Below are 27,689 nucleotides of genomic sequence, written 5' to 3'. Positions count from 1 at the left end.
GGAAATGGTAAGACAGGTTTGTAGAACACTGGGAGAGTTGAGAGCCCCTGGAATGTTCTGTGAAAGGCATTAAAGTTCAGATTGAAAAATTTCTTAAGACATAACAAACAACTTTGTAAGGGCAACATAAGCATGAAAATCAGTATTCCTAGTGCTGCCTTGGGATGAGCATGTGCCAAAGGAAAGGTGGGAGAGAAGCTTTCCATGCTGGAAAATGAGGATTTCTGCAGGAGAGCAGCCATCAACCTGGTCAGCTGTGGTTCCTCTTGGAACAGCAGATGCCCCAGGCAGCAACCATCAAACTCCCAAAGGTTTTATTTAATAAAGCTATGGAAGTAGAAAGTCCATAACTGATAAGAATCTAGATAGTGGAATGATAAGAGGTGCTGTGCAGTGAAAGACACAGGAACAACCATGATGGAAATGGAGGAGTAGGATTTCCTGCAGAAAAGGAAGAACCTCTTTAAACAGCCATTTGCATACAGTCCATACAAAGTGTAAATAAGGAAAAGGGCCAGCTGCTCGTCTTTAATCCATAACGGAAGCCCATGGCAGGAGTTTGGCTGCTGTCTCTTTTCTTCCCTGTTGTTTCCTCATCAAGCAGGAGCGAGGGAGGCAGCTGGAGGCAGGTGCCACTCCCTGAGAAGTAACAGGGAGCTGGGAAGCTGCTGGCTGGGATTTGGGAAGGAGATGGCAGATGTTTTGGAAGAAGAACCTGTTTGGTGGGTCTGATTTGAATCAATAAAGGGAGCAGCACGCCAGTGTGTGGGAATGAGCAGCCTCCATTAGTGGATTAAAGCTTTGGATGCTGCCTGCTGTCGCTCAGGACTTTATCTGTGCTTTTCTCCTGCACTATGGAGCCTCTGTTTGGGGTTGTGCTGGGTGTGATGCTGGCAGTCGCTTCACCAGCCCACGACAGCTGTACCTGTGAGACCAACAAGTGGGCAGTGTGTGCCCAGGACGGCCCAGGGAACTGCACCTGCAGGCTGGCAGGTTCAGATCACCCTGTAGACTGCTCAACCCTGACTTCTAAATGCTTCCTGATGAAGGCAGAAATGATGCCCCTGAAGGAGAAGCGCCTCTGGAGACCTCCCCAGGGGGTGTCAGACAGCGATGGCATGTACAACCCCGACTGCGAGGACAGCGGTGTGTTTAAGGCCAGGCAGTGCAACCAGTCCAGCACCTGCTGGTGCGTGAACACTGCGGGCGTGCGCAGGACCGAGAAGGGAGGCAGCAGCCTGAGCTGCAGCGAGCTGGTCCGGACCAGGTGGATCTACATGGAGCTGACACACAAGAGGAGCTCCAGTGCCTTCGCCGTTCCCGACGTGGCCAAGGCCCTGACGCAGCTGTTTGAGAGCAGGTACAAGCTGCACCCCAAGTACATCGCGGCCATCAAGTACGACCCCCCCCTTATCCAAATCCGCCTGGACCAGAACAAGAAACCCAGGTGGGATGTAGATATAGCTGACGTGGCCTATTACTTTGAAAAAGATGTGAACAATGACTCCGTGTTTCCATCCAACAGTAGATTGACTGTCTCGGTCAACGGAGATGCTCTGGCTATTGAGAAGCTCGGGATTTACTATGTGGATGAAAAGCCCCCAGAGTTCTCCATGAGGCAGCTGGCAGCTGGCATTGGTGCTGTGGTCACCGTGGTGCTCCTCACTGCTGGCATTGGCATCGCCGTGCTGCTCGTCCTCAGGTGGCTGCACAGAAGGACATATAAAAAATTTGAGTGTAAAGAAATGAGGGAAATTAAAGGCCCAAGCTTAGAGCTGCCCTGAGCTGAAAGAAGAACGGCAACCACAGGAAGAAAAGGAAAAGAAAAAGGCACAAAATACAAAGAACAGACTCGGTGTATGTGATGGATTTGGAGTTTTTTCCTTCCTACGGGAATTTGTACAGTGAATGTTCTAAATTATTCTTGTTTAGTTAGAATAAATTTTTGGGGTAGAAATGAATTTGGGAGTCAGTTACCTAAATATTTTAAATGACTCCTGCTTTGGAGGGTAAGAAAACTGTTACAGCTGTCTATTTAACATAACACAGAAGGCTTTCACTCCTGCTGCAGGCCTGGCTCAGATTGCTTAAATACTTAAATACTCTGTGGGGTTCTTGGTGTATCTATTTACTGAAATTAAAACACTTGCCTCAGCATATTTGGGCTATATTGCTGCTTTTCTCATGGTAGACTTCTTTAAAATGCAGTTTGTTTTTAGTTCATGGGGGCTTTGAAAAACAAAAGTTTCTGGAACTTTTTTTATCAGCAAATAATTTCATGAATATTACTAACTAATCCTATAAGATAATGCTAAGATACTCTGCAACATCAGAGTGATTTGTTAGGAAACATCCCAGGTGTTGGGTCGCTTCCAGGGGCGGAGATCCCAAGTTCCTGGGTTTGTATTCAGGCAGCACAGTGAGCTATTCCCACTTGTGCTCTTTAATAAGGGTCTGACACTCCTCGTCAGCAAAGATCTCTTGATCCCCATGCAAGTGTAAGTTAACCTTGGTGTTCTGCCCACATTCCAGCTCTGGTAATAGCTTTCTGTCTACCTAAATTCCCTGGGCAGTTTTAATGGGAGGAGATATTTTTCAGTGTTGTACAGCTTCACAGAAACACTGCACAATGCTCCAGGACAGGCAGAAAAAGAGCTTTATTCCAACTGAGTGTGGGGGGAATTTAAGAGCAGAGTGTAATTACTGAACTTGGAATTTGGCCAACATACAACTAGACTGCTTTGCTACCTGCTCATCTGCTGCATCCCTGTTTGGACCAGGAGTGGTCTGTGAAGGACATTTTAAAGAAAATAATGCTGCTTGTTGAATGTTGAGATATTGTCAGCTCCATTCTCTGTGCTGTATGTGGATGTCTGAGTCCATCACGCTCTCTGCTTCCTGCAGCAGCACCTGCTCCACCTGGGCACTGCCACAGGCCCAGCAGCTCTTTTCTTCTCTGAATTAGTTTCAGTGTTGCTCATTTGTAATTCTAACAACAGTCAGGAATGTGCTGCTTCCACGGCAAACCACCAAAATGCAGCTCTAGTTCTACTGAATGGAAGGGATATCAGGGAAAAAAGGGAAGAGGCTTTGATTCTGATTCTGCCTTTGTTTATAGACACTGTTAGGTAATAACACTTGGTTCAACATGCAGCATTTCCATTTGACCTCACACTTGTTCACTTACCTGTTGGAAAATCCTGGTTACATACTTTGGGGCAGATGCATCACGTTTTCCCAAAATAAGATTTGTATGCAATTGCAGCAGCAGCAGCATTAATACATTCACAGTTTTGGAGCAGGGTCTATAATTCATCGTGTGCCTTGCAGCAACACGTTGAAGCTGGTTGTTTGTCAGTCAGGAATACACATTTGTCTGAGAGAAGATGAAGTGAGAATTTGAGATCTAGGCTGGATCTTTCCATGTCATAGGAAAACTCAGAACTTAGCCCAACTCCACACAATTTCACAAGTAGACATTTATAATTAAAAATCTAGAGCTGAGCAGCCCTCAGCTGAAGAAATGTAGGATGAGAATAAAAATTTTCCAAGTACATTGCTTAGCCAATTTGTTAACTTATGCAGAGCAGGTCAAAGCCATGTGTTTGAGAGGCTGGTGCTGTCCTTTGATCAGGGATCATGAGATGTACAGCCTTTTCTGGACATCTACAGTGGTTTTCACCAGTCTTTTAAAATCCCTGCATTTTTCTCTTTTCCATCATAGGAAAAATATTATTTTCAAGGTGAATGATGAGATTTTATATTATAATATAAACGCTTAGACATAACATTCGGTAGGAGAGGCTAAAGTGACTAATTGTTGAAAAAAATCTTAACAGTGTCAGCCTCTTTCCTTGGCTCCTGCTTTTCTTTTTAGTAGCTGAGACTGAGAAGAGAGGCTGTTGTAGTGCCATTCAAATTTTTATTATTCATTAAAGGACTGCCCTATGAAAGCCCTGAGTTATGGTTGGTTATTTCTTTGCTAGTCCTTCAGCACAGTGGACTGCACACTGGTCAGGGACTGGAAATGCACTAGGGTTGGTGAATAGGAGGGATAAGATATCTGCAGTTAATCAATAAAATGAGATCAATTGAAGCACAGAGCTCAGAGAACCTCTCCTTGACTAGATCATTCTACTTGAATAAAACTGAGTTGAGCTACTGTAGGATGTGGACTTGAATAAACCAAACAGACCCATGCCCCCTGCTGAGTACTCATTTCTCTCCTGCCACCTCTCACACCAAATCTTTTTTGCACATGGCAGATCTCATATTTTATTGTAACAGCCCATCACATTCTGCCTGTTTGACTTACCACTCCTGATATTCTCACTGAAAAAGAAACAATGAGCCCTTTTCCAGCTTTAAACTTTACAAAATGAAAGTGCTTTTTACTATTCACATTTTGAGGCTGTTAACTCTAAGATTTCTAGCTATCCTTTCCCTGATTACATCATCCTGTTTTAATGGAATGTTTGCTTGTTTTATTTAAGTAATTATGCCCTGTGCTCTCTGCAGTGGGTTCTGGGTTCTGTGGGTGATAGCAGAGAGTGCCTTTGTGCTGCTGCCTATTTGGGTTATACAGGGGGGTGTGCTTGCTTTAACAAGGCCAGAGCTGGCTGCTGCCTAAATTATGTTCTGCAGTTCCAACTGGCTGCCTTGGAAAGCTCAAATTAAACATGTGCAGAGGAAAAAAATCCCCTGTCTGCACTCCAACTGTGAAGAGGCCAGAGCTGCCCTTTGCACACAGTGCCACTACCCCTGGGCAACTGCACCAAGTGAGCTTTGGCCTTCGCTTTCAACTAAAACTTCTGTACCACTCACGATCTGAGCACAGTGCCAGAAGCAATGGCAGCACTACAGCAAGGAAATGAAAGATAAGGATTAAAACCCTCTTAAACTCTGTTCTCTCTACTCCCCCTGGTAAAATCCATGTCTGCTGATATCTCTGAGTATGTGCCCTGGAATTCTCTGACACTAAATGCCCGTGCTGGTTTGTAGGTGTTGCTGTGAGCACACACCTGGGTGCTCCACACCTGCATTAAAAACACACACATCACTGTTTGTCAGAGAGGGAAGCCCTCGGGAAAACTCCTGGCAGCAGATCCTCCTCTGCACTCACCACTCTGCAGCCTCTGGCTCTTAGCAGTGGCAAAACAGTCCAACCTGCTGCTGCTGCTGCTGGGGAACAGCAAAGAATCCTCTTTTTGTCCCATCTTCCCTCACTTAAGAATTACTTTTAGGTATGTTTAGACTGGGATTATGCCAGATGAGTTTACTGATGAGAATCTTAACAACTGCCATGTAAATACACTGAGGTCCCTCTTGAAACACCTCTGGGATGTTATGGACAACTGGAGACAAGATCCCTTCAATGCTTCTCAAAATGTTTAAACTTTGGGGAACCATCCTGGAAAAAGCCAAACCAATATTTACTGCTCAAATATTGAAATCACTTTTTCAGTGAACAGTTAAAGAAGTAACAGATTGGCACTTCCTCCACTTCTCCTTAATTGGGCCAGTTAATGCTATTAAACTGATCTTCCTTATACAGGTATAATTATCCTTTCCAAAGCATTTCCACTGATTTGCCTCAGGGTTTTAAATACTGCAATTACTTTTTTTTTTTTTCTTGCAAATGCTAAAATTAATCTTTAGTCATTACCATTGCTATCAAAGCAGGAAAAACGAGTTTCCAGAACTTTTACTATTATTTTTCAGCAGTTCTAACCAAATCTCTTGTACCAAGCTTCACCTAGTTAAAATTTCATCCGTGCCAGGCAGCCTGACAAGATCCAGATCTCATTTGCCTGATGATCCCTGGTCCCTGAGGGATGACACTCCTACAGCCCCACTCCAGCTCCAATCAAGCGCCACAGAAACAATTAGGGACACTTTGCATTATCTAAATGAAAGATTGAATTATGAAAATGTGCTCTGCTCATTTTCCACTGAGGTTTTTACATGTGGGCCCAGCAGTACTGGTGGTATATGCACCCAACCTTTTTCAGGTGGTTCTTTTGAGACAAATTTATCTTTTGAGATAAATGCCTGGCCTTGTAAGGTTTGAAGTGAGAAATCTCAGCACTTTTGCTGCTCTGGTTGCACCCAGAAAAGCTGCTTGGAACAAGTAGAAGGCAACAAAAAGAGCACTCCTTATTTCCAGCCTCTTCACTCATGTTTTGCAATTAAATTGGGCATTGAATTTTATGACAACTTTTAGAGGAACAGTTTTACAGTAAATTTCTGCGTGGTTCGGTAACTTCATTTTCTGGATTTTAAATCTACTTTTTAGAAAACATAACCAGAGATAATATGCAACAATAGTTAATATCTATTCAATTCTTAAAGAGTATCCTCTGACTGGTATCTCAGTGGGGAAGAGGAGGGCAAAGGACAGTTAGTACATAACACAACACAAAAAAATCTTGACATTAATGAAAAGCATTGTCTGATCTTTTAAATGAATGTGAACTCCTGATATTTCAACTGGCCAAACAGACTAAATGGAATTAAATCCAATTTCTGATTTGCAGAAGGTGATGGAGTGCATTTTTTCAGCCAGGATTTTAGCCCAGCATTCATGAACAGAAATGAATTACACTGAAAGTTGAATTACAATACTATCAATTAATAATTAGTTTTTCCTTGGATTTATATAAAACTCAAATATTTTAATATTTTATCGTGAGTTTTTCATTTGAAGCTGAAGACTGTATATTTTAACTGACAACTTTTTATTTGTCATGATCAAAATTGGTACCAGAGAGACTTTAGTACCAAACACTAAAGTATTTGTTTACCAAGCACAGAAAATACTTTTTATATTCAGTGTTAAAGTACTTTTCACTACTTTTATTAGATTTGGCATTTGTTTGTGTGAGTAATTTCATACATATACAAAACCTCATTTAATTCAGAACAACTACTTATATAAAGAGATACACAAATACTAATGGACACACCCACACAGGAAAATTGTACCTGTTAAGGTGTTAATTGTTTAATTGGACTTAGGAAATCACTTATGACCTCTAAATAGGTCTTCTGCAGTCCTAACATTTTAAATTTGCTTTCTGGTCTTCTTCTGAAATGAGAATTATAGTTTTTTTTGTAGAAAAGATGAGGCTTGTAAACAAAAACTCAGCCACAAAACTGTCTTAATCTACCTCTCTTTACCAAAGAATATTCTATTTTATTTCCTCAAGAAAAAGAAAAAAGTTGTATGCACATGTCTTCATTATGTCTTCATTAAAATTCAAGAGAAGCAATAATATAAATTACAAGTTAGAATGTTTTTTCCACTACACATGTATTTAAAGGAAAAAAAAAAATCCAAACACTCTATAACTTTCCAATTGCCCAACTGTTTACCAGATTTTCATCTAGAGATATATTTAGTGCTGGTATTTGATAGATCCTATAATTACCTGTGCTGTATTTGCTGCTTGTCTGCTTTGGAGTTTTAATTGCAAGCAATGATGCATGGGGAAACTTTAGAAGTGCAAAATGTAGAGCACAATTTTTAGCCTCATCCTTCCACACTCAAAGCATCCATTGATTTTAAGAGAATTTAGCCAAGGATACAGGAATAAGTCCTATATGCTCTATACAGAGTTAAATAATGCACTGGAGAAACAAATAATTGCAAAAAGAAACATGCAAAGAAGAAACTCCAAACCAGTGTGTTTTCAGCAGATTCAATAAAAAGTGGAGACACTGAGGTGGAAAAATAATAGAAAGCATGGTAGAAGGCCTGAATGGCTTAGGGATGGAGAATGCTAGATAGAGAAAACAATAAAAGGAAGAAAATACCAAGTGTAGTAAGGCCATTAATGAGAGCTTTCATCTCAGTTCTTCATTTCCTGACAGCTAGGACACACACAAGCCTTGGGTTAGACAAAGTGTTTTTCTGCTGCTACAGCTCAGCTGGTTTTGTGACTGGAGCAGACAGTCACAAAAATTAATGCTGTGTTACTGACTGACAGATTTTACTCTTTGTGCTTCTTATGATAATGGAGCCTGGGCAGGTCTTAAAGGAATTGTGTCAGAGGAAATCATAAGATTATCACTATTTTAAATAAAGTTCCTTCTTGGCCTGGACTGCAACAACGGGTCACTACGTATTTCCCTTGGCAATGACCATCAGTGCTTAAGAACTGTCACAGGAGGGCTCTGGTAATAAAACAGGTGGAATAAGGAGTACCTCGACAAACACTGAACTCAGCTATGCTCATACACAGAGGATGTGGCTCTGGAAGACAAAGATTTGTGTTTCCTTACCTTCCACAGCAACAGGGCCTCTGTTTACATTCAGGGCACAAGGGCTTATGTGCAGCCTGGGCTGCCCTGTCATTACCACACATCCCAGCCTCACCCTCCCTCAGCAAATAACTTGTTTTTCGCATCACATCGCTCAAGATGTATTTGTCAGCCAGAGGAGTAGGACAAGAGCCACACATTAAGTTAGCAGCTTGCTATTTTCTAGGGAAAAACATCACCTCTGCTCCTGCTCTGGCAGCACATCTGACTGCTTCCTGCCTGGGAGTGTCACCAGCCCTTTGGCAGCAGGACCCACTTCCCATTTCAGGTCCTCAAAAACAGAATTGCAGAGTCAATCAGCTTGGAAAAGATCTCTAAGATCAGTGAGTTCAACCTGTGACAGATCCCCACCTCGTCAAGCAGCCCAGAGCACTGAGTCCCACATGCAGTCATTCCTTGAACCCCTCTTGGGCAGCCCATTCCAATGTTTAGTCAAGTCACCTTTTCTGTGAAGAAATTGATCTCCACAGAACTGGAACTGGAACCTGAACTTCCTCTGGCACAACTTGAGGCCATTTTGTCTTGCCCTAACACTTTTTACTTGGGAGAAGGACTGATCTCCACCTGGCTCCAAAGTGAGAAGGTCCCGACTCAGGGCTGCTCTCAGCCATGAGGTTGCTGCCCACAAAATGGGATTTTTACCTGGTGTGCAACAAGGCAATAATTATACACTTGAGACAGTTTTTATTTCAGAGCTGCACTCTGGTTCTTGGAGTCCACAAATCAAGCAGGACCACCACGCTTTTCCAGCCATTATTTATAAGCAGGAATTCAGAGTTAGTAAGTTTCCAAGCACAGCCCTTCTATTATGATTGGTTACTAATTTACATACACGTTCCTCTGACGAGTTAGCAATGTATACACAGATATACATCAACATCTTGATTTGCTACATCCTTAAACCTTCTCAGTTCCCGGATGTCTTTGACTAGGGGAAGCTGATTTTAGGCTTGAAACATACAAAGATCTTCCATCAAAGAACACGCTGAGTTAAAATAATCCTGACATATTCCACATTTTGCAGCCAGGTGACACGGAAATACCGCGGGCAAAGCCACAGTTACGGCACGCAGGAGAACGGGCTCTGCGCCTCAAGAGGGGCGCCCCTGCTCCCCGCGCTGCCACAAAATGGCGGGCGCCGCCTGAGGGGAGCGGCGGCGGCGGCGGCGGGAACGGCGGCGGCCCCGCCTGAGGGAAGGGACGCGGGCCCCCCGCTGCAGCGGCGCGGCGCCCGTCCTGTCTCCCGCTCTCCACCCCGGCCCTGTAGCGACACCGGCTCCGCGGTCCGGCCCCTCCGCCGCCGCCGCCTCCCGCGGTGGTGAGTAGGGGAGCCCGGTGGAGGAGGTCGGTCCCTGGGACGCGCAGCTGTGAGGCGGCCGCAGCTGTCCCCCGCCTCCCCGCCCGCCATTATCCGGGCGGGCGCCTCAGAGTGACTCGTCTCCTTCATTCCCCACTCCCGGCTCCTCGCATCAGCCCATGTCACGATAATCGCGGTTACCCCCCAGGGTGGTGGGGCTGGGGGAGAAGGAGAGGCCGCGATCGGAGCCAGAGGGTGACAGTGAGGGCGGCGAGGCCCCTCAGGCGGGAGGGCCTGGGTCAGTTCCGTGCCAAGGCATTTCCATGTCCGTGAGCTAGAGGCTCCCGGCTGGCCGACACTTGGTTTGGCCGTGTTTTGTTTCTAGGCCAGGAGTAAAGTACGAGCAATATGTTCACAGATCCTGTGACACAAAATCAAAATCCTGGTTTTCCTCATGTATAGAAATGGCACTGGGGGGCAGGAGCCTTGCGCAGAAAGGTGATGACCCACAAGGGACACCTGTGGTCACTCTGATCTGGTGGTAATATAAGTGAAAGGAAAAAAATAAGTCGCACCTTGTTTTATTCTCAGTGATGCAAGATACTGATATCTTTCACAGTCGGAAGCAGATGGATGTCTTACAACTGTAACCGGATGCAGTTGTGACTGTGACCTCTTTTTGTGCAATTCAGATGTTGACAAACTAATACATAGTGTCTGTTCAGGGGAAAATGAAATAATGATGCAGAGTTTCTTGTTTGGGTGGGTTTCTTAATACCAGTCTGCTCTTTTTTTTTTTTTTTTTTTTTTCTTTTTTTCAGGGTAACCAGCCAAAGAAGTTATGAATATCATCTGTGGTCTAAAGCTGTCAGGCAGAAACTGTATTTTGTCTCATTTGGCTTCTTTGTGCAAACAGAGGAAGTGCAATAATCTCTCTTGGTCTTACACAGGATGGTACCGAAGTCAGGGTGACAGAAATAGATGCCAAAGCTTGGTTTTGAGTGGAAATACTAGAAACTGTTTTTTGACTGGAAACCCTGACTCCTATAGAAACTTGATTGGTAAAGGACTGAGATGTCTTTTGGATGTCCCACATACAAGTGGACAGGAAGTGTACAGGAATGCAAACCATAGTTCGGGAAGGTTTTTCTCCCAGTCTTCTCAGGCACTGGGGGAGAAGATCCCATCCCTCCTGATCAGTTCTGTAGGACAACCCCCACGTCACTTTGCTGCTTGGAACATTCAGATCAACAGGTCTTTTCACATATCACCATCACTTCAGGCTGCACCAGTTCCTCTTTTCTGGATTATTGTGAAGCCAGCTCAGAAATTATTTGCCATCATTCTTGGCAGGTAAAATACTGTGTTACTTTCCTTTCAGTGCAAGACCCATCATGCAAAGTGTGAGTGTGGGGAGGGACGGCAGATGTGTTTGTAGTCTTGTTTGACTGACAGTTTGCTCAACAAGGGGTCTTTTTTTTTCCATTATCAGAGGTATTAGATGTATTTTTTGCTCTTTTCCTTCTCGTTTACATGTGGTAGAGGGAGATGAACCAAAACACTAAGGGGCATTCCTTCCCTGTGGGAGGGAAGAAATACAATGGAGTGGAAGCCAATTACAGTATAACCCCCCATAAGCTCCTACGTGAGATGAGGCTGTAATAGAGAATACAGTAACAAATTCCTTTTCAAATATGTCCTAAACTAACACTGTTTGTATCTCACAGGAGCATAAGAAATTGGTGGAAGGCACTTCCTCCTAATAAACGGGAACTCTTCAAAGAAAGTGCAAGAAAAAACAAATGGAAGATCCTGCTGGGTGTCAGCAGCTTGGGAGTTGTATTTATCATGTTTTATTTTACCCACTTGGAGGAGACACCCATCACTGGCCGTGCTCGACTGTTGGTGTTTGGCAAAGAGCATTTTAGGGAGCTGTCACAGATGGAATATGATATGGTAAGATTTTAGACAAGAAATTGAAAGTACTCAAAAATTGCTGCTTTTTTAGTGATGAGATAGTCCTGCTAATGAAATGGGCAAACAAACCTTGTAGTGTCCTTGATGAGTTTTGAACTTCATGCTCAGAACCCTGAGGAGTCCCTTCATCTGTTACCTCCTCATCTTGTCCTCGGCCTTTTTTAGAATTCCCTTTCCACGAGAAGCACATAATGGTTACAAAGCATATAACATGCATGTAGCAAACATTCTTAACTATTTCTTGTCCATTGTAATTTTTGTAACTTCTTGTCCTGTAATTTTGAGTTCTGTGATTTCCTGTTGTAAAGGGAAACTTGATAAGCCATATCCAAATGTATCCATATTCCCATCTGTCAGAGACACGAGATAAGAAGAGAACAAGTATAGGATATTTTCAAATCACGTTTTGTATACATTTGTCCACCTTAAAAATTAGGACCAATGAATATTTTTTTTTTCAGTGGATGGAGCAGTTCAAAAGTCAGATGTTACCTGAGACAGATGCACGCTACCAGGTTGTGGAGAGAGTTGTTGGGCATTTGTCTGAAAGCAACAAGGACATCCCCCAAGTCTCAGCTCTCAAGTGGGTTATCCACGTGGTGGATGAACCAGGTGTAAATGCTTTTGTGCTTCCAGTAAGTTGTACACCACACAAAAAATAATAATATTGAAACAGCACTTGATATGTCTCCCACTTAATTTTTATTCTCTTTGTTTACAGAATGGTCAAGTGTTTGTTTTTACTGGGTTACTGGATGCAGTTTCTGATATTCATCAGCTGTCATTTATTTTAGGACATGAAATAGCTCATGCTGTGCTGGAACATGCAGTAAGTCTTAAAAGAAAGCTGTCTAATATTCTTAAATTATTCATTCTAATTACTCTAGTTGTGATTTTCCCTATCATTACCAACCAAGTTTTCAGTGTGACTCTATCTAATTAATGCAAAATTGAGTTTGAAATGAGTAGCCTGCTACAGTAGATCTTTATTATTTGTGTAGCACTTAATAACTGTCAGAAGACCTGTGGTGGTCCCTGTTAACACAAAGGCTGCCAGGGTTTTATTCACAGTTGTACAGGTAAATTATGACTCAATTTCAAGAGTCATTTAGAGCTTGATCTGCAGATCCCTCTCTTACAGCACAGACATGAGCTGGAGGTGCTCAGCAACTCTGTTACTTCTATAATTGTTAATACCTGAAGAAGTGTATGCACCTTTAAAAAGTATCTTAAAATACTTGATACTGTTATTATTGGAGCACTCAGTTTTAGAATGTCAAATTCTGGAATACCCAGAGCTTGGTTCTTGTATGATTTTGGTGAGCAACAGTTCACATCATGGTTTCTTGGGCTTGGTTCAGCCAACTAACCCTTTAAACTTCTAAAAAATATTTCTGATAATGAAGAAGAACTTATCTTGTTTGTATGGCATCTGGTGTCACCCAGCTGGCACAGTGAGAAGTATTGCATGATCCTGTTTGTAAATGCTCTGATCAATTTGTTGCAATGTCAAATAGAGCTCTGGAAAACAGAATAATCTCATGGATTCTGAATTTAAATGAAAGCAGCAGAAAAGAAAAGTACATTATGTGTACTGTTCCCTTACCCCATTGATGATCCTCTCTCAGTGATTTGTTATCTCTTCTCAAATTAATGTAAAGAACAGTCTTTGAGGTACTTTTATAGATTTTGCATTCACACTGAGATGTTTCCTGGCCTTTTTACTGAAGAACTTTTTCTGCTCGTTGCCTTCATCCTACCTCCAGCTTTGAGTCTCTCAGAGGGTCTGATAGGCAGAATGTATTTGTTCCAGCTGAATACAGCTTATGTGAATTCTGGCCTGAAAGTACCTTGTATCCAACTGGATTTTGTTTGTTTGTTTGTTTGTTTGTTTGTTTGTTTTGGTACAAGCAGGGAATGTTGTGCTTGCCCTCTTCCTGTGGCTCCACAGGAAAAAAAAAAATCAGTGACATTTAAAGTGTTTCCAAATTCTGTTAATGTTCTAAAGAAATGTCAGACAGTAAGGAATGAAAATGGGACAATTTCTGTTTGCAGGCAGAGAAAGCCAGCCTGGTTCACTTCTTGGATTTTCTCTCACTCATCTTTCTCACTATGATTTGGGCCATCTGTCCTCGTGATAGTTTGGCAGTTGTTGGCCAGTGGATTCAGAGCAAGTTGCAGGAGGTAAGACTGACATTTTCTATTGTCCTTCCTGATTTCCTTGGATTTCCTTGTTTTATAAATCTGATTCTGCTTTAGTTGATGCTGATTTTCATTTGTCATGTTGAAGAACTTTAGATTTCCCTAAATGACTGGATTTAGTTGCACAGGCTGCAGGAGCCTGCTTGCCAATTAAGACAGATGATTGTCTTTTAGAAAGGTAACTTGCCCTTTGAAGTTGTATATGGTAAAATGCAATGTTTTTATTTTAAGTAGTTATTAAATTCTTCCTAAACCAAATAAAATATATGGAATTCTTTAAATACATTGCTAGTGATAAGAATAGTTTCCAAGATTAAAAAATTGAGAATCTAAACACCCTTTATATAAACCATGCTATAGTACAAGTTTCTAAAATAATCTTCTCAGCCAGCAAATATTTCAGCAAAGTAAAATTCAGAGGCTTTCTGGTGCCAGTTTTCTTCAGCAGTGTAATTTACTCTCTGGACAGTTACTTATCCATTTATTTTTTAAAAAAATGTGGTTTTTTTAAATAGAAATTTGCTTAGATCATAAAACTGGAATCTGAATTAAACTGAAAGATCTCTTTGGTTTCTTTGATTTGGTGCTTTTCCTGAGATTTCCCCCAGTTCCTCAAAAACATGAAATTAAACATAACCAATCTGTTTTGGTAGTTCTTATGCTAATGGGTAGATGTGTGGATTCTGAACATAAATTATCTCTTAAGAGCTTGGATATTTGCACAAGTAGCTAAGAAACCAATACATTGATGAATTCTAGCCAGCATTTTGAAGAGCTGAATTTGGCAAAAACAAAGTGTGAATGAATCCCAAGACTGCTCATAATTTAGACAGCAAGATTCAACTCCCTGTCAGCATCTCCTCCTCTCCACACAGAATGGGTATTTTGGCATCGTGGGTTGGAGTTGGGCTTTAGGTTGGGAAGGGAATCTGGGTTTAAGCTCTGAATCCTGTGCAAAGGACACATCATCTATGGGATACTGTCCTGGTTTAAAAGGCTGATCAAACTTCAGTAATGTTGAAGTGATAAATACTTGCAAAGCTTTCATCCCATAGACAAGAGCAGCTGAATAGGAAGCTGAGTTTTTTTAGACACCCAGGAGTGCAGTGTCTGTTTCACTCATTCAGGATTTGCCTGTTGTGCTTACATGAAAGTGAATTGTTCTGCACATTTTTTCAGGATGTTTCTCTTCCTCTTCTTCCATAACTGTATTTTGCTTTTTAAAGCTTTAGCATCCCATTCTGTGAAAGGGTTATTTGAGCCATGCTGTGGTACTTGCTTCTGTTTCAATATTTGTTTTTCTCTTCTGTCCTTAGAGGCTTGACTTTTTGACCTGGTGACTATTGTGTATTTTTTATTATTGACTCTTAAGTGTTTCCCAGTGATTCTTTTTAGGCCTTTGGGCATGTGAGCTCCAGTTCTGCCTTTCCCCCAAAGATAATGGATTTTCTTTCCTTAAATAAATTGTTAACTTTTCTTATTACATTTATTTGGGGTTGTTCCTTAAGCACGTATTTCTGGACTGACACATATTGGCTTTGTTATAGAGCAGCAGTTATTTTATATGGGAACTAAAGCCTAGGAATTATTCTTGGAATAACACCAAGCGTGACTCTGAGTTTTACTCATGCCCCACACACCAGTATGTACAGATGCAGTACTTCATATTCCTTTCTTGTCCACCTCACACCATAAGATCTGTATTTCATGTGAAAACTGGTGATTTTGGGCAGTCAGCATCCCTGGAACTCCCTTTTCTTCAACATACACAGGCAGCTCAGATAATTAAATTGAAAAATCAATTTAGTCTTTTTTTGTATCAAATTTCTGACAAGGATTTTGGATCAGAGTTTGAAGTTCCGATTTTTCACTCTAGCACATTCACAAAAGATTTTTTAAACAATTCCATCTTTCAGTAGCTGATGACTACTGGATGTTAGATACCTCAGGACTCTTTTGTAGGTTGCAAATTTCATTTCTCTGTCTAAAAAGTGTTTAATAATTAATCAAACCGTTTATCTGGCTAACTAGAAAATGGTGCTTCAGGAATATATGACAGACTAGCCAGGGGTTTCTTTGCTGTTTAGTGAATATATGTGCACCAACAGACCTGGAGCACTTTTCAAGGCAATAAAAACACATATTCCACTTCAAGGAATTACTTTATCATCAGAGGATTTAAAAATATGTATTTATAATTGCAATGTTTAAGGTCTGCATAGAAACTAGGAATTTAGAAAGTGACCTCATCTCTGCTTACTTCTAAACCAGATGTTTGGCTTTTAAAACCAGATTTGGTTGGCTTCTATTTTTGACTTAGGAAAGAAAAACTACTTTGGAAAGCAGCAATAAGTTACAGTTACCTTTATGTACTCCAGGGACTGGACCACTTCTTTGGTGCTCTTAATTTCAAATTGGTTTGTGGTTTATAGTTTTGGTGTTTTTTCCCCTGAAACTTCTGAGGACAAATTTCTCTAGCCAGATAAAGAGCTGATAGAACCTTTTTGAGCTGATAGACCTTTCTCTCTTCTCTAACCTTGCACATTTGCCCCTGTTCAGTTCACATTTCCTAATGGATGACTAAACCAGGATGTTGTGACAGGTTTCTTATCTCTGCAGGAGCAGGCTGTTGAAACAAGCCCTGATTTGCATTTACTATAACATGCCAGACTAGGCTAAGGCTGCCCAAATCTATATGAATTACATTTGAGAAAGCCACCACTGCCTCTTAGGGTGTGTTAATGCTCTAGAAAAATGGGAGAGGAGTTTGGTCAGCTTTATGTCTTCTAGTTTGATTTCTCAAGGGCAATTTGCAGCTTGTGTTAGGGATAGTCATGGCAAAGGAGTGATTTCTGCATTGTGGGCAGCTTGCCATAAGAAATAGGTGATACCATGCTTAAAGTCTAGGGAACCACTGGAATTTTTTACATAGAGTTGCTGCAAGAGAAATCTTGATGTCAGTAAAAGAGTGAAGTGAAAAAGTTCTGGTGAAAAGTTGGTATTTAGCTTTCAGTTGCTGCAAAATGAGATTGGCTGCTGATAGTTCCCATGAGAATATAACTAATTAAAATGAATTTCAACTGAATACAGGATCAGTGAGTTACACATAATGGAATTAGAGATTACAATAAGAAAATGAATACTGGTCACATGCAATGTGAGCATTAGATAGATAGATAACCTTCTCATAGGAAGTGGGGTTTAAAACACAGCTATGAGGCTTTATCTTTGTGCACATTCCAGACCCAGGAACAAAACTTTGATGTCTTTCTTTGCAGTTCATGTTTGATAGACCCTACAGCAGAACCCTGGAGGCTGAAGCTGATAAGGTGGGACTTCAGTTTGCTGCAAAGGTAACTACAACTGATTGGTTTTATTAGCAGTAAAAATAAAATTAGCAAAAAAATAAGTACCAGACATTTTTTCAGTTTCTGTCACAGTCAGAGGGAGTTTCATTCTTCATATGGAGGTAAATGGTAAGTTTTTGAAGATATGTAGTTTTATGAAGTGGTGGGGAATAAAAGAGTTGTTAGGGAAAGACAAAGTCATTGTGGCTAATTGGATAATAATAACAACATTGTAATAACATTGAAGTGTGTAAAGTTGTGCATTACCTGCACAGTCTTCTTTCTGTGTATTTTGTTGCTATTAAAAGAAAATCCCATGTCTTTGTAAAGAGGAGAACTCTAAATAGGGATCTTGCATAAGTAGGATTTAATTATATGTAAAGATTTAAAGATTTAAGTGAAATACAGCCATAACAACAATACAGCTTTGCTGAAGCAAGACAATAATTTGGTCAGAAGCTACTCAGCATTTTTTCATAGTTTATTTTTTCAATTACTTTTTTTCCCCCTGGGGAATTTAATTCTGTATTAAAGGAACTGAACCAACTCTTTGATTTCTGGCTAAGTGCAATAGACTTATGTGTGAGATACCAGTGAGAGCAGCACCATCTAGTGTTAATATTTCATTAGCAAAATTTCCTTTTAATAGTTATTAATGTTACTTTAAGGAAGGGTTCTAAAAATTAACTTTGATTCTGGGATTAAAACTGCATTTGTAATTTGAAGTTGTCTAAGGGAATAATACAATCAATTAAAAAAATATAATTGCTGTGTTTGTGCTCACTGCTTTCTAATACTGAAAAAGTAGGGCCATACCAGAAAGAAATTAGTCAAGTGACATATGAGCATTTCTCTGGTTGTGCAGATAACCTTTTTATAATAGTAATTTAAATAAATCAATTCAAAGGATAAAGCACCATATCTTCCTGGGAGAGGGAATGGGAAGAAATAATTTTCTTATCTTCTGCCCACTAGTCTCTTTTTTTTTCTTAGCTAATAAAGGTCAGTGTAAGAAATCTTGTTTATTTTTCTTTTATACTTAAACCTAAAAATAGAGAAGTCTGTGGTGATACACAAAAGCAATTCTAAAAGTTACTGCTCCCTGATTTTCTATGGTTAAATATGTACTTCTTGAAGAGAGTCAGGAATTCTACACAAGTACTGTTTTATTGTCATGGATTCCACAGATCACCCATGGAAGGCTGTGTAATCTATTACAGAAAAGCATTTCCAGTTATTTTTAGGTATATTGAAGTATGATTTATTATCACCTTCTATTTTGACTCTCAACTTCTTCCTGTAAATTTGCTTAGATCTGTGGAGATCATTAATTTGTTCTAGTAAATATAGCTTGGAATTTGCACTGAGCTTTTTTTAAAGAGCCAGTATAGGGCAGAAAGGGTAAACCTTTCCTTCCTGTTGAATTTTCCTAACTCAGATGTAAGTTTTTTAAAGCACAGGTGTTAAAAGGAATAGATCCAGTGTCTGCATGAATTTTTTATTGCTTTTAGATATTTTGGAACAGCTTTTTCCTGTCAGGTATAAGGACCATCTAAACAATCTTAAGAAACTTAAAATTTAAGATGTCTTTTGTAATTCAGTATCAATCAGACTGTGTATTTCTTACTTTAAACAGGCAGTGGTGTTTTATTTCCCTTCTGTTCCCAGGCTTGTGTGGATGTCAGAGCCAGCAGTGTCTTCTGGCAGCAGATGGAGCTGGCAGAAGCCATCCAGGGGCAGCCCAAGCTGCCAGAGTGGCTCTCCACACACCCTTCCCATGAGAACAGAGCTGAGCACTTGGACCGCCTCATCCCAGAGGTGAGCAGGGCTCAGGGAAGTGGCTTTTCCTCTTAGGAAACTTGCCAGAAGTAGTTTGATATTAATTGATTAATTAGCTGCTTTGGTATTGATTCCCAATTTACTCTGATAGCACCATGCTTACCTTTATCCTTACAGAAATTCTCCATTGCAAAGCTTTCAGCCTCAAAGGTTTTATTAAATGAGCAAAAGGAAGATAGCACAGATAAAATGTAATTATATTCCATGCAGTTTGGGTTTTTTTCTGATTTCTGATCAAAGTCTAAAATTTTTTCTTTTGAATGGCATTTTGATATAGATGTAACAGTGCCACAGGTCTCATCCACTCTTTCTAATTTTTTTTCCCATTTTAGAAAGGCAGTTTTTGAGTTGGATCCCTAAATTGTCTTGACTTCTCTTGCTTTTGTAGCAAATAAAAAATTAAAATAGAGTGTTAAAGCACTCCACTGTGACACTGTTTTTCAGCAAGCTAAACTGTGTTTGGAAATACTCTCTTTTATAACCAACTATTCTCTTTTTTTAAAACTCTGGCCCTTTAAGTCTTTCTCAGTTCCAAACTGTAAAGACACTTGAAGATTTATTGGCAGAGGGAGCACTAAAATGTTGAGGTGTTTGCTGACTTCAAAGGAGAAAAAAAAGAGTTTCATGAATCCTTTGATGAGAATGAATACAGTAAATATTCTAAATGATGGCATAAATCAAAGTCAGCATTAGGGATAGGAGGCTGGAGAGTGCCTAGACTGGATATTTCAAATTAATATACACAAAGTTTGTACTTTGCAAAAGCAGGCTGGGAGAAGGTTTTTGATGGATTTTTTAACACATTTGAGCAGCTGAATAGAAAATTATTTTTGTTGTGGAGCTTCAGTTTTAGCTAGATTGAACATAAAGGGTTCAGGATCATTTATTTTCATGTAGTTGTTGACTAGCTTATAAAGAAGTAATGAAATAAATTACTTCTTATGTTCTACCCCAGGCCTGAGCAAATAAGTTAAATAACTGAGCAACTGTGTAGAACTCTTATTTCTGTCTCATCTCTCATAGTTTAGCAGGTGGAGCAGCCCCCATCTTTTTACAGCTACTCTCATTTCCAAGAGCAGTGAAGGCTGGGAAGATCTTCCCAAAGATAATTGAGGGGAGATGTTTTTGTTTGCCTTTTACCTTAAACATTCTTTGGAGTAGGATGAGAAAACAGGGGCTGAATGCTTCCTGTTTTTAACAAGTTCACAAGATAAGTGAGGTTGGCATTACAAAACTGGAATAAAGATGAAAGAAAATGTGTAGAGGAGGCTTCTTGTCTGCAGCATTGACTCCCCTTCTTGTGGGAGCTGCTGCCTTCAGGCTGCATTTCAGGCATGGAAAGGGAATCCTAGGCTTTTATTGTTACTCAATATCAGCTTTTTGTTTCATTGTTCATGTACTTTGAGCTTTCTACAAGAGAATGTTTACCATATATTAATTGTCATTAGATATTCAGAGCCCAGGAGAGAAGCCAGATTATCAAAAAAGGCCTTTTTATCTCTAGTGTCTCTCTGTGAAGAAACTGATACTTCTTAAGACTCAGTGCCAGATCCATCATGAGTATTATTTGGTTTCATGTGCTGCTCTTTTTGGAGCTGAAATGGTTTTCAGGACAATACATCTCTTACTAGACCAGCTACTATAGCTGGGACAAATAGGGACAAGATTTTGGACTTCTCTAATCTTTCTCTACAGACTTTTAAGCAGGTTCACAATAAGATGCAATCATATAAAGTGAGAATTTTTCTTCAGGTAATGAAATGTCACATCTGAATGAGGTGACTGAACAGTCTCAGGAAGTGTAAATTAAAGGGGAGCTATCACAGGGATCCCTTTCAAGTCATTAAGAGACTGAGAGCAAATCAAATGAGTGTTAAAGATGTTACATCTGGTTTTTTGAGCAAGTTGGAAGCTACAGCCACACTGAGGAATCAGTAAACAAGAGAGCTATAAGCAGTTAAAAAGTGATGCTGTCCTGGAAATGAAATAGAACAAATAAAAAAGATTTGCTGTGTTTTGAAAGTATTTTCCCCTCAGACAGGGAGGTGTTAGGATAATAAACCAGGAAAACAGAATATAGTCTTAAATAGGAAACTGAAATCTCTTAGAATTCCTGCATGAAGGCTGGAGAGATGTGTTTTATTTTCAGAAAAAGAAATCTTAAAGGAATTTTGTCTAAGGGTGAGAAGATGATCATTGTTCTGGAGAGACTGTGGGAGTGTAGTGCCAGAGAGAAGCTACAGAATCTTTTAGTCAAGTTCAATGTTTCATTTTCATGTTCTCTGACTTGGGGCAGTGTCTGTTTCCAAGTGTGCTGTTCAAATGCAGCACTAAACAGCAGTGGAAGCCTCAGCTAAACTGAATAAAGCAGAAGGTTATCTACTGAGCCTTGCCTGTGATACAAAAATTCATCTTGATGTGACATTTGCTTTTTTAGCATCATGTTGTTGGCTCAGGTTCCATTTTTGATTCACTGAAAGTCCTGTTTCCCCTTTCTTGTGGAAATGCCATGGTGAGGTCATTTAGAGACTAATAATAGGCTGGGATATATCAATTGCACTGCTTGTCTTGTTTGCTAGGTCAGTTAACTGGTCAAAAAAAGTTAATTAATTTACTTTGGCAACACCTGTTTTTTTTCAAATCCACATTGGCTGCTTATTATTTTTATTAATTTTTGTGTAGTTAATACTTTTTCCTCTGCTGCCTTTTGACATGGGAGATACATTTATTTTCCTTCCTTTTCAAAAGCAGGTTGGTATATTTGCCCTTTGCTTATCATGTGAACATTACTTCATAAATTAACATTACTAGTTAATTCTAGTACTAGAATATGTTAATTAAGCCCTATCAAATAAAAACAAGAATAAGAATCACTGACCTGCATTTCTATCCTCCCTAAAAAGTTATTAAATATTTTGTCACAATTTCTCTTTCCTATGCCAACATCAGTGGGAAGTGGATGTATTAGCATTGTGTATAAGCTGCTTTTCTTCTCTATCCAGTAAAGACTGTCAATTCCTTTAATCATCTTTTTACTGCAATTCATTAAGACTGTAAGGGCTGGAGACCAGCAGGTAGTCTGGTGTCTGTGACAGTGTGGAGGATTAATATCAGGAGCTAAAAATTACTTATTTTTCTATTTGCCTCTGCTGGTAGCTTTACATTTACATGAAGGTGATAGGATGAGGGAGACCTGCCTAATTCTTCCGCCTTCCCTGCTCCCAAACATTGCAGGAGGTGACTCTGATTGTATTAATAAGAAAAACAGGTTCACATTCGTAACTTACAGGCAAGAGTTTGGATGTTTTATTTGGGATCTCCTGAAGCAATAAGCAGGCAGGTGGCTGCCCTCACTGGAATGTGTAGTTGCAGCTGTCCTGAGCAGGGAGATGACAAGTTAACTTGGCTTTTCTTTCCATATCTGGAGTTTCTCAGTGGCATGTGAGGTGATGATGTTGAATAGCTGCCTTCTACCCCCTTGCTCAGCTATGTCTAGCAAGAACACAGACATCCACAGGGTAAAAATGTTCACCTGAAGTACTGGTTTTTATCTTTGCTGTTGGGACTTCAGGTGAGTGCAACCATAGAAGTAGGTCAGGCACTGTTTAGACAGGAAAACCCAGAGATACAAAATTGCTAAATTAGTTTAAAAGAGGATTCTGTTGCCTTTTCCAGGATGCAGCCTAAATCTTTATATTCCTATTTGCCTTGAATAACACTGCTTGACATTAATGCAGTCTTGCAGCAGTTTATGTTCTAGAAGAGAACAAGAGAAAACTCTTGGTTTATCACAAATGTCAGTTTAGGAATGGATTGGTTACTGAAGCAGAAGAGTGTTCAGCAGTACAGTTACATTTGGTGACGACATGGACAGTCATGCTGTAGAAAAACAAGCTGTGAAAGCTTTAATCATATTTTAAAAAACTTAGACAGGAACAGTATTTGCATGCCTAATCCAGACTTGTGTATCCAGTAATTTGAATTTTACATTTCAGCAAGAAACAACTGGAGAAACTCTTGCTACATTTTTGGAATGTGTCTTTTTCCAAAACCATTTGTTAATTTTAAATTCTGTTTGTTTCTAGCCATTTACAGCAAACTCTATCAGTTCACTGTAGTAAAGTTAGAAGAGAAATTTGTTTTGGAACCTCCTTATAGATAAAAGTGAGTTAAGAAGCTCTGCTCTTCTATTTTAAAATCTGCTGTAGTGAGATGTTTCCAGTGCCTCCCATGGAAGAATATCAAAGTGTTTCAAAATGATGGGCAAATACTTATGCAGAGCTACACTGGAATATTTGATTTGGTACTTCAGACAAAGCTAGTGGATATAAAGCAGATTAAAAATTTCTGTCTACAATGCAGTGCTAGGATTGCTATGAAAACTGTGTTTTTTCTTCCTCCTCATGAATCAATCTAGACCAAATTAACCAGCATGTGTTTTCTGCTGACAGGCCCAAATACTGGCCAGGAGGCTCCTGGCTACCACTCAGGACAGCCCTGACCATTGCTTTTCAGGAATCCATGATTTTGAAGTGAAGTGGAATAAAATGCACATTTGAACTGGTTTCTCTATAAAAGGATTAAAACCAGAGCTGGATGTAAATCTGCCCATGGTTTATGCTGTTAATTGAGGCCAATATTGAACAAATGTGACCATACCACACTGACCATTGATTAATGGTAACCATCAGACTTGTTGTGGTCTTGGTGTTTCATTTTGCAGATCTTGAAAAAGTAGTGCTCAGTGGAGATGTAGAACCCTCTAGAGTTAGAGTTCTAGAGTTCTAGATGTAATATTTTGCTATATGATACATAGGATCTACTTTTCTTAATTAAATGAGTTCTAGGAGGATCCATGGATCCCAGTAGATCTGTGTACAGCTGCTTACAGAGCACTTCATCAGTTGTTGTGTGCCAAACACAGGAGCTGCCAGTTTGTGTGGTCTAATTAAGGTATGTTCAGCTTTGTGACAATGAACACAACTTAAGCATCCTTTGAAACAGCTGACTTTGAACAGGTTGGTATCAATTTCTCCACAGAGCCTTTGAGATGTGAGATTCATCCATGCCATTCCTTTCTCAGGTGGCCAGGCAGACAGGATGATCTGGGGGGAATGTGCTTGTGCTAATGAATTTTGGTTCTCTGGGAGATCCTCTGGCTCCTTTGTGCCCCTACTTTTTTACTTGTCAAATGCAAGCAATGGCACTGAATCAGTGAGCAGAACTAAAAGTTTGGTCTCTTACTGCTGGTCTTTTTATCCAGAGAAATTGTTACATTCTAGAGACATAGTTTTCTTGTGACATTATTTTCTGGTAATATTTGGAAACTTGGAATACTCCAAATGCTTCTTGGAGATGAGATCACTTGAGTAACAGGAGTTTAGCTATACTGATGAGCCATCTGGATCTCTGTGCCAAACAGTTAAAAGTCCATTATGTTATTGGAGATTTTCCCTCCTTTTTTGAGTCAGACATCTATGTATAGTTACTTCAATAATAGAACATATCTGAGGAAGTAAATTATTCAGAGCCCTTTTTTCCTTGATGCAGTCATTTTCATTTGCATTTGAATGTAAATATAAATATAAAAATATGAAGCTGAGTGCAGTATGTGGGCTGTGGCTGTGGGCTATGGGCTGGATATACCCCCACTTAATTAAGTGGATTTCCTGCTGGGATTTTTCTTCTCTCTGAGGCATTTTAGAATATGGATTGATTCAACATTTTTCTTCAAAGTGGCCTGAAAGGGCTACAAAAAGTTTAGTTTATATGTGAATATAAATTAAAAGTACTGATGTGGACAAGTATCACAGAAAGCATTGGAGAACTTCCTGTTTAATTATGTTGTACCTTTTAGAATATCCATCCTTGGAGATCACGGTGTGAGAAAATAATTTCACTCTTCATTCTTCCCATTGTTTTACCATATTGCTCCATTTTGTCACAGGAATTCCTGGCTTCTGTTGAGAAGTTGTTCAGTAACAATTCAGGCTCATTATTCCACTAACCAATGTGCAAATGCAAACCTGACTGGAAAGCCAAAGTCACTGACTGCAACCTTTCTTGTTTTTCCTATTTGATTTGTTTTCCCATGTGTTCACAGGCTCTTAAAATAAGAGAGAGCTGCAATTGCCCATCTCTTTCTGGACCAGATCCTCGCCTTATTTTCAGACTTAACATGCAACATCTCCTGGAATCATCTAAAGGTCGAGGACCCCCAAATTCTACAAAGCAAGATCCCTCAAAACCAAAACTGGACTTTCCTAACACTCAAAAAGTGGAAGATATGCCAGTGACTTTTGCAGTTAAACCCACGAACTGATGACATCAATTTTCACTTTTTATGGAATTGGTGGTCCCTGAAGGTCTATCTTATAACATAAAATTGTCTTTGAACCATGAAGAAGATGTAGCCACTCAGATTCTCCATTTCTTTTATGTGATCTCTCACTCAAAGCAATAAGGAACCGTGCCCACACAAGAAGAGCAGCGTGTTGGAGCAGAAAGTTTCTTATTCATTAAGAGTTACTAAAATAAATCACTTCTCAGGGGAAAGATAATCTCATACAATCCAGTCACACAGTGTAATTTTCAGCTTTATCAGGCTCACCTTGATCAGAGGACAGATGAGCCAGAAGCGTCCCTAAAGCAGAGGGAAAAGTATAATTTTCATCACTTAAGTTGTCTGGTTTATCTTGCCATAATTTGGGTTAGATCTACTCAGCTTCATTTGAGAAATAATGAGAAGAGCTTACTGCCTGCTCCACATCCAGGCTGTTTAAAAATATTAAGCTGAGAAGCGATAATAGCTATGGGCTAGATACACCCTCTCTTAATTAGGTGGATTTACTGCTGGGATTTTGCTTCTTTCTGAGGCATTTTAGAATGTGGATTGATTCAACATTTTTCTTCAAAGTAACCTGAAAGGGTTGCACCAAGTTCAGTTTAAAAAAAGGAGTGAAATAATTTTCAGGAAAGTCTTCCTTCTGGAAGAAGCACTGAAGGAATCATGTAGCACCAAATGCTTTACAAAGATGCCTCTGGTCTTTTTTAAATGATCAGGGTGCCTCATCAGAGGGCAGTTTTGCTGCCACAACATTAGATTTGGATATATCCATTTGGATGGAAATGATTGCTGATGTGGAGTATATTACATAGGAGACAAATACAAGGTTTCTTGACTGCACAGCTTTTGCAGATGACTTTATCATGAAAGTGACTTCTTGTCAGGAAACTGGCATCTAAAGCTGAGCATCCCTTCCTCCCTCTTTCCCCTTGAAGCCACACTTTTTATACCCTGGAGAAAAATATGGACAATGTAGGTGAAGCTCTGCCTTTCAGGATTGGTGACCCACTGTACCCAGCATGTTAATCTCTGTTTGCACATGTTTGAATTGTCCTTGCTTTGCAGTTGATGGAAATACTGAAATGTTGATCTTGCAGGAAGATGTAGAAAGAGGTGGCAGTGAATTAAAATAAAAAAGGGAAATCCTGTTCCTTCATCTGTTGAGATGTATTTGCTGTTATGCTTTTTTTATTCATTTGATCAAAACAAAAATCTCTTTCATAAATGGTAGTGTCTTACTTGAAGAAAACATCCAGAATATTTTACAGGTTATCCTATTTTGAGACATTCTTTTCTTATATGGAGAAGGGCAGACTTTAACCATATTTCTTCAATTAAATCAGAATGCAAGCTTTTAAGAAGGAAAAAAATAACCAATTCAGTGCTGTCAGTGACTTAGTTGGAAAAACAGATTGTGAAACAAGTAATGCTTTCAATGACTTCAGTCAATGAAGCTGGGTCCTTTGAGAAACACCAGCAAGTCCCTTGTCTGTATTCAGAGGTAAGTTGATGTCTGTGTAATGCTGATGATTCTAGGTCTGATTATATAGGTCTAGATTGGCTGCATATTGCTTACAAGCTGTTCTTAAATCTCTGCTCAATCCTGCTGGCAGGAGGCAGAAGGTCCAGCCTGACCATTATTCATCCATCCATTTTTATTCTTGGTGACAGGAGTTTTTGTAACAGATGCTCAGTGATGTGTTGCAGCATTTGGACATTGTCACCTGAAGGTAAACAGAAAAATACACCATTTAGATTTCCCTGTGGACCTCAGAGTTTATCCTGCAGCACCAAAACCCCAACGCTGCTGCCTCTCTCTTGCTCCAGTGTCAGAGCTTGTTTTGTTATCCAGGGCTGCTGCTTGGCATGCAACTGGATGCTTGTGTCTGGTAGGACTAAGGAGAGCAAACAAGAGTTTTTATAGCATTCAGGATGAAGTATGAAACACACAAATTTCATATTTCTGCTGTCTGTTTTAAATGAGTGAAGTACTGCAGTTGAAGGCAGGAGATGGAATTTTCAAGTTCACCAAGGGAGCTTTTTTAAGATTTGTAAGTAAATAGCCTTGTAACCATGATGATGGTGATGTGAGAGAAAAGGTTTCAAGGGAGGGGTAATTCCTTATATTAGACTGACAAGGAGATTATGTATTTTTTCCAAGTGTACTCATCTAATAAAACTCACCCCTCTTTTTACAGACATATACAACCAAATAAAAAGTGCACACACAACACACACAAGAGTTAGGCCTCTGCACTAGAACACTATCTATTTAAATACTGTTTAAATTGTTTCAAATGTATAGTTTTACATATAAGGTGGGATGCTGAAAATTTCAGGCTTTAATTTACATTTTCAT

At 39.9% G+C, this 27,689-nt stretch overlaps 2 protein-coding genes across 3 annotated transcripts; both read left to right on the top strand.

Annotated features, from left to right (window-relative positions):
- Positions 1 to 854: 854 nt before the first annotated feature.
- TACSTD2 (tumor associated calcium signal transducer 2) lies at positions 855 to 1,784 on the top strand. The gene has a single exon (XM_036388296.1). The coding sequence runs from the start codon at positions 855 to 857 to the stop codon at positions 1,782 to 1,784; it is 930 nt and encodes a 309-aa protein (XP_036244189.1).
- A 7,711-nt stretch (positions 1,785 to 9,495) lies between these two features.
- On the top strand, positions 9,496 to 26,494 carry OMA1 (OMA1 zinc metallopeptidase). Of its 2 annotated transcripts, XM_036388187.2 has the most exons (9): positions 9,497 to 9,640; positions 10,441 to 10,972; positions 11,347 to 11,575; positions 12,058 to 12,231; positions 12,318 to 12,425; positions 13,652 to 13,780; positions 17,077 to 17,151; positions 18,814 to 18,963; positions 25,088 to 26,494. In XM_036388187.2, the coding sequence occupies exons 2-9, from the start codon at positions 10,461 to 10,463 to the stop codon at positions 25,304 to 25,306; spliced, it is 1,596 nt and encodes a 531-aa protein (XP_036244080.1). In that variant the 5' UTR covers positions 9,497 to 9,640; positions 10,441 to 10,460; the 3' UTR covers positions 25,307 to 26,494. The 2 variants fall into 2 exon arrangements, with proteins under 2 accessions (XP_036244081.1, XP_036244080.1); XM_036388188.2 differs by lacking the exon at positions 18,814 to 18,963 and having other exon boundaries at positions 9,496 to 9,640.
- Positions 26,495 to 27,689: the final 1,195 nt, after the last annotated feature.

The sequence above is a fragment of the Molothrus ater genome, chromosome 9 (genome assembly GCF_012460135.2).
Source record: "Molothrus ater isolate BHLD 08-10-18 breed brown headed cowbird chromosome 9, BPBGC_Mater_1.1, whole genome shotgun sequence".
NCBI lineage: Eukaryota > Metazoa > Chordata > Aves > Passeriformes > Icteridae > Molothrus > Molothrus ater.
This window is presented reverse-complemented; position numbering and strand designations above follow the sequence as displayed.

What these genes read in the sequence shown, in the direction of transcription:
- TACSTD2 (XM_036388296.1), top strand. Translation starts at nt 855, where the DNA reads ATGGAGCCTCTGTTTGGGGTTGTGCTGGGTGTGATGCTGGCAGTCGCT.
- OMA1 (XM_036388187.2), top strand. Translation starts at nt 10,461, where the DNA reads ATGAATATCATCTGTGGTCTAAAGCTGTCAGGCAGAAACTGTATTTTG. An exon ending in ATGCTGTGCTGGAACATGCA is followed by an intron (nt 12,426 to 13,651) that starts GTAAGTCTTAAA and finishes TTCTGTTTGCAG; the next exon opens with GCAGAGAAAGCCAGCCTGGT. An exon ending in GACTTCAGTTTGCTGCAAAG is followed by an intron (nt 17,152 to 18,813) that starts GTAACTACAACT and finishes TTCTGTTCCCAG; the next exon opens with GCTTGTGTGGATGTCAGAGC.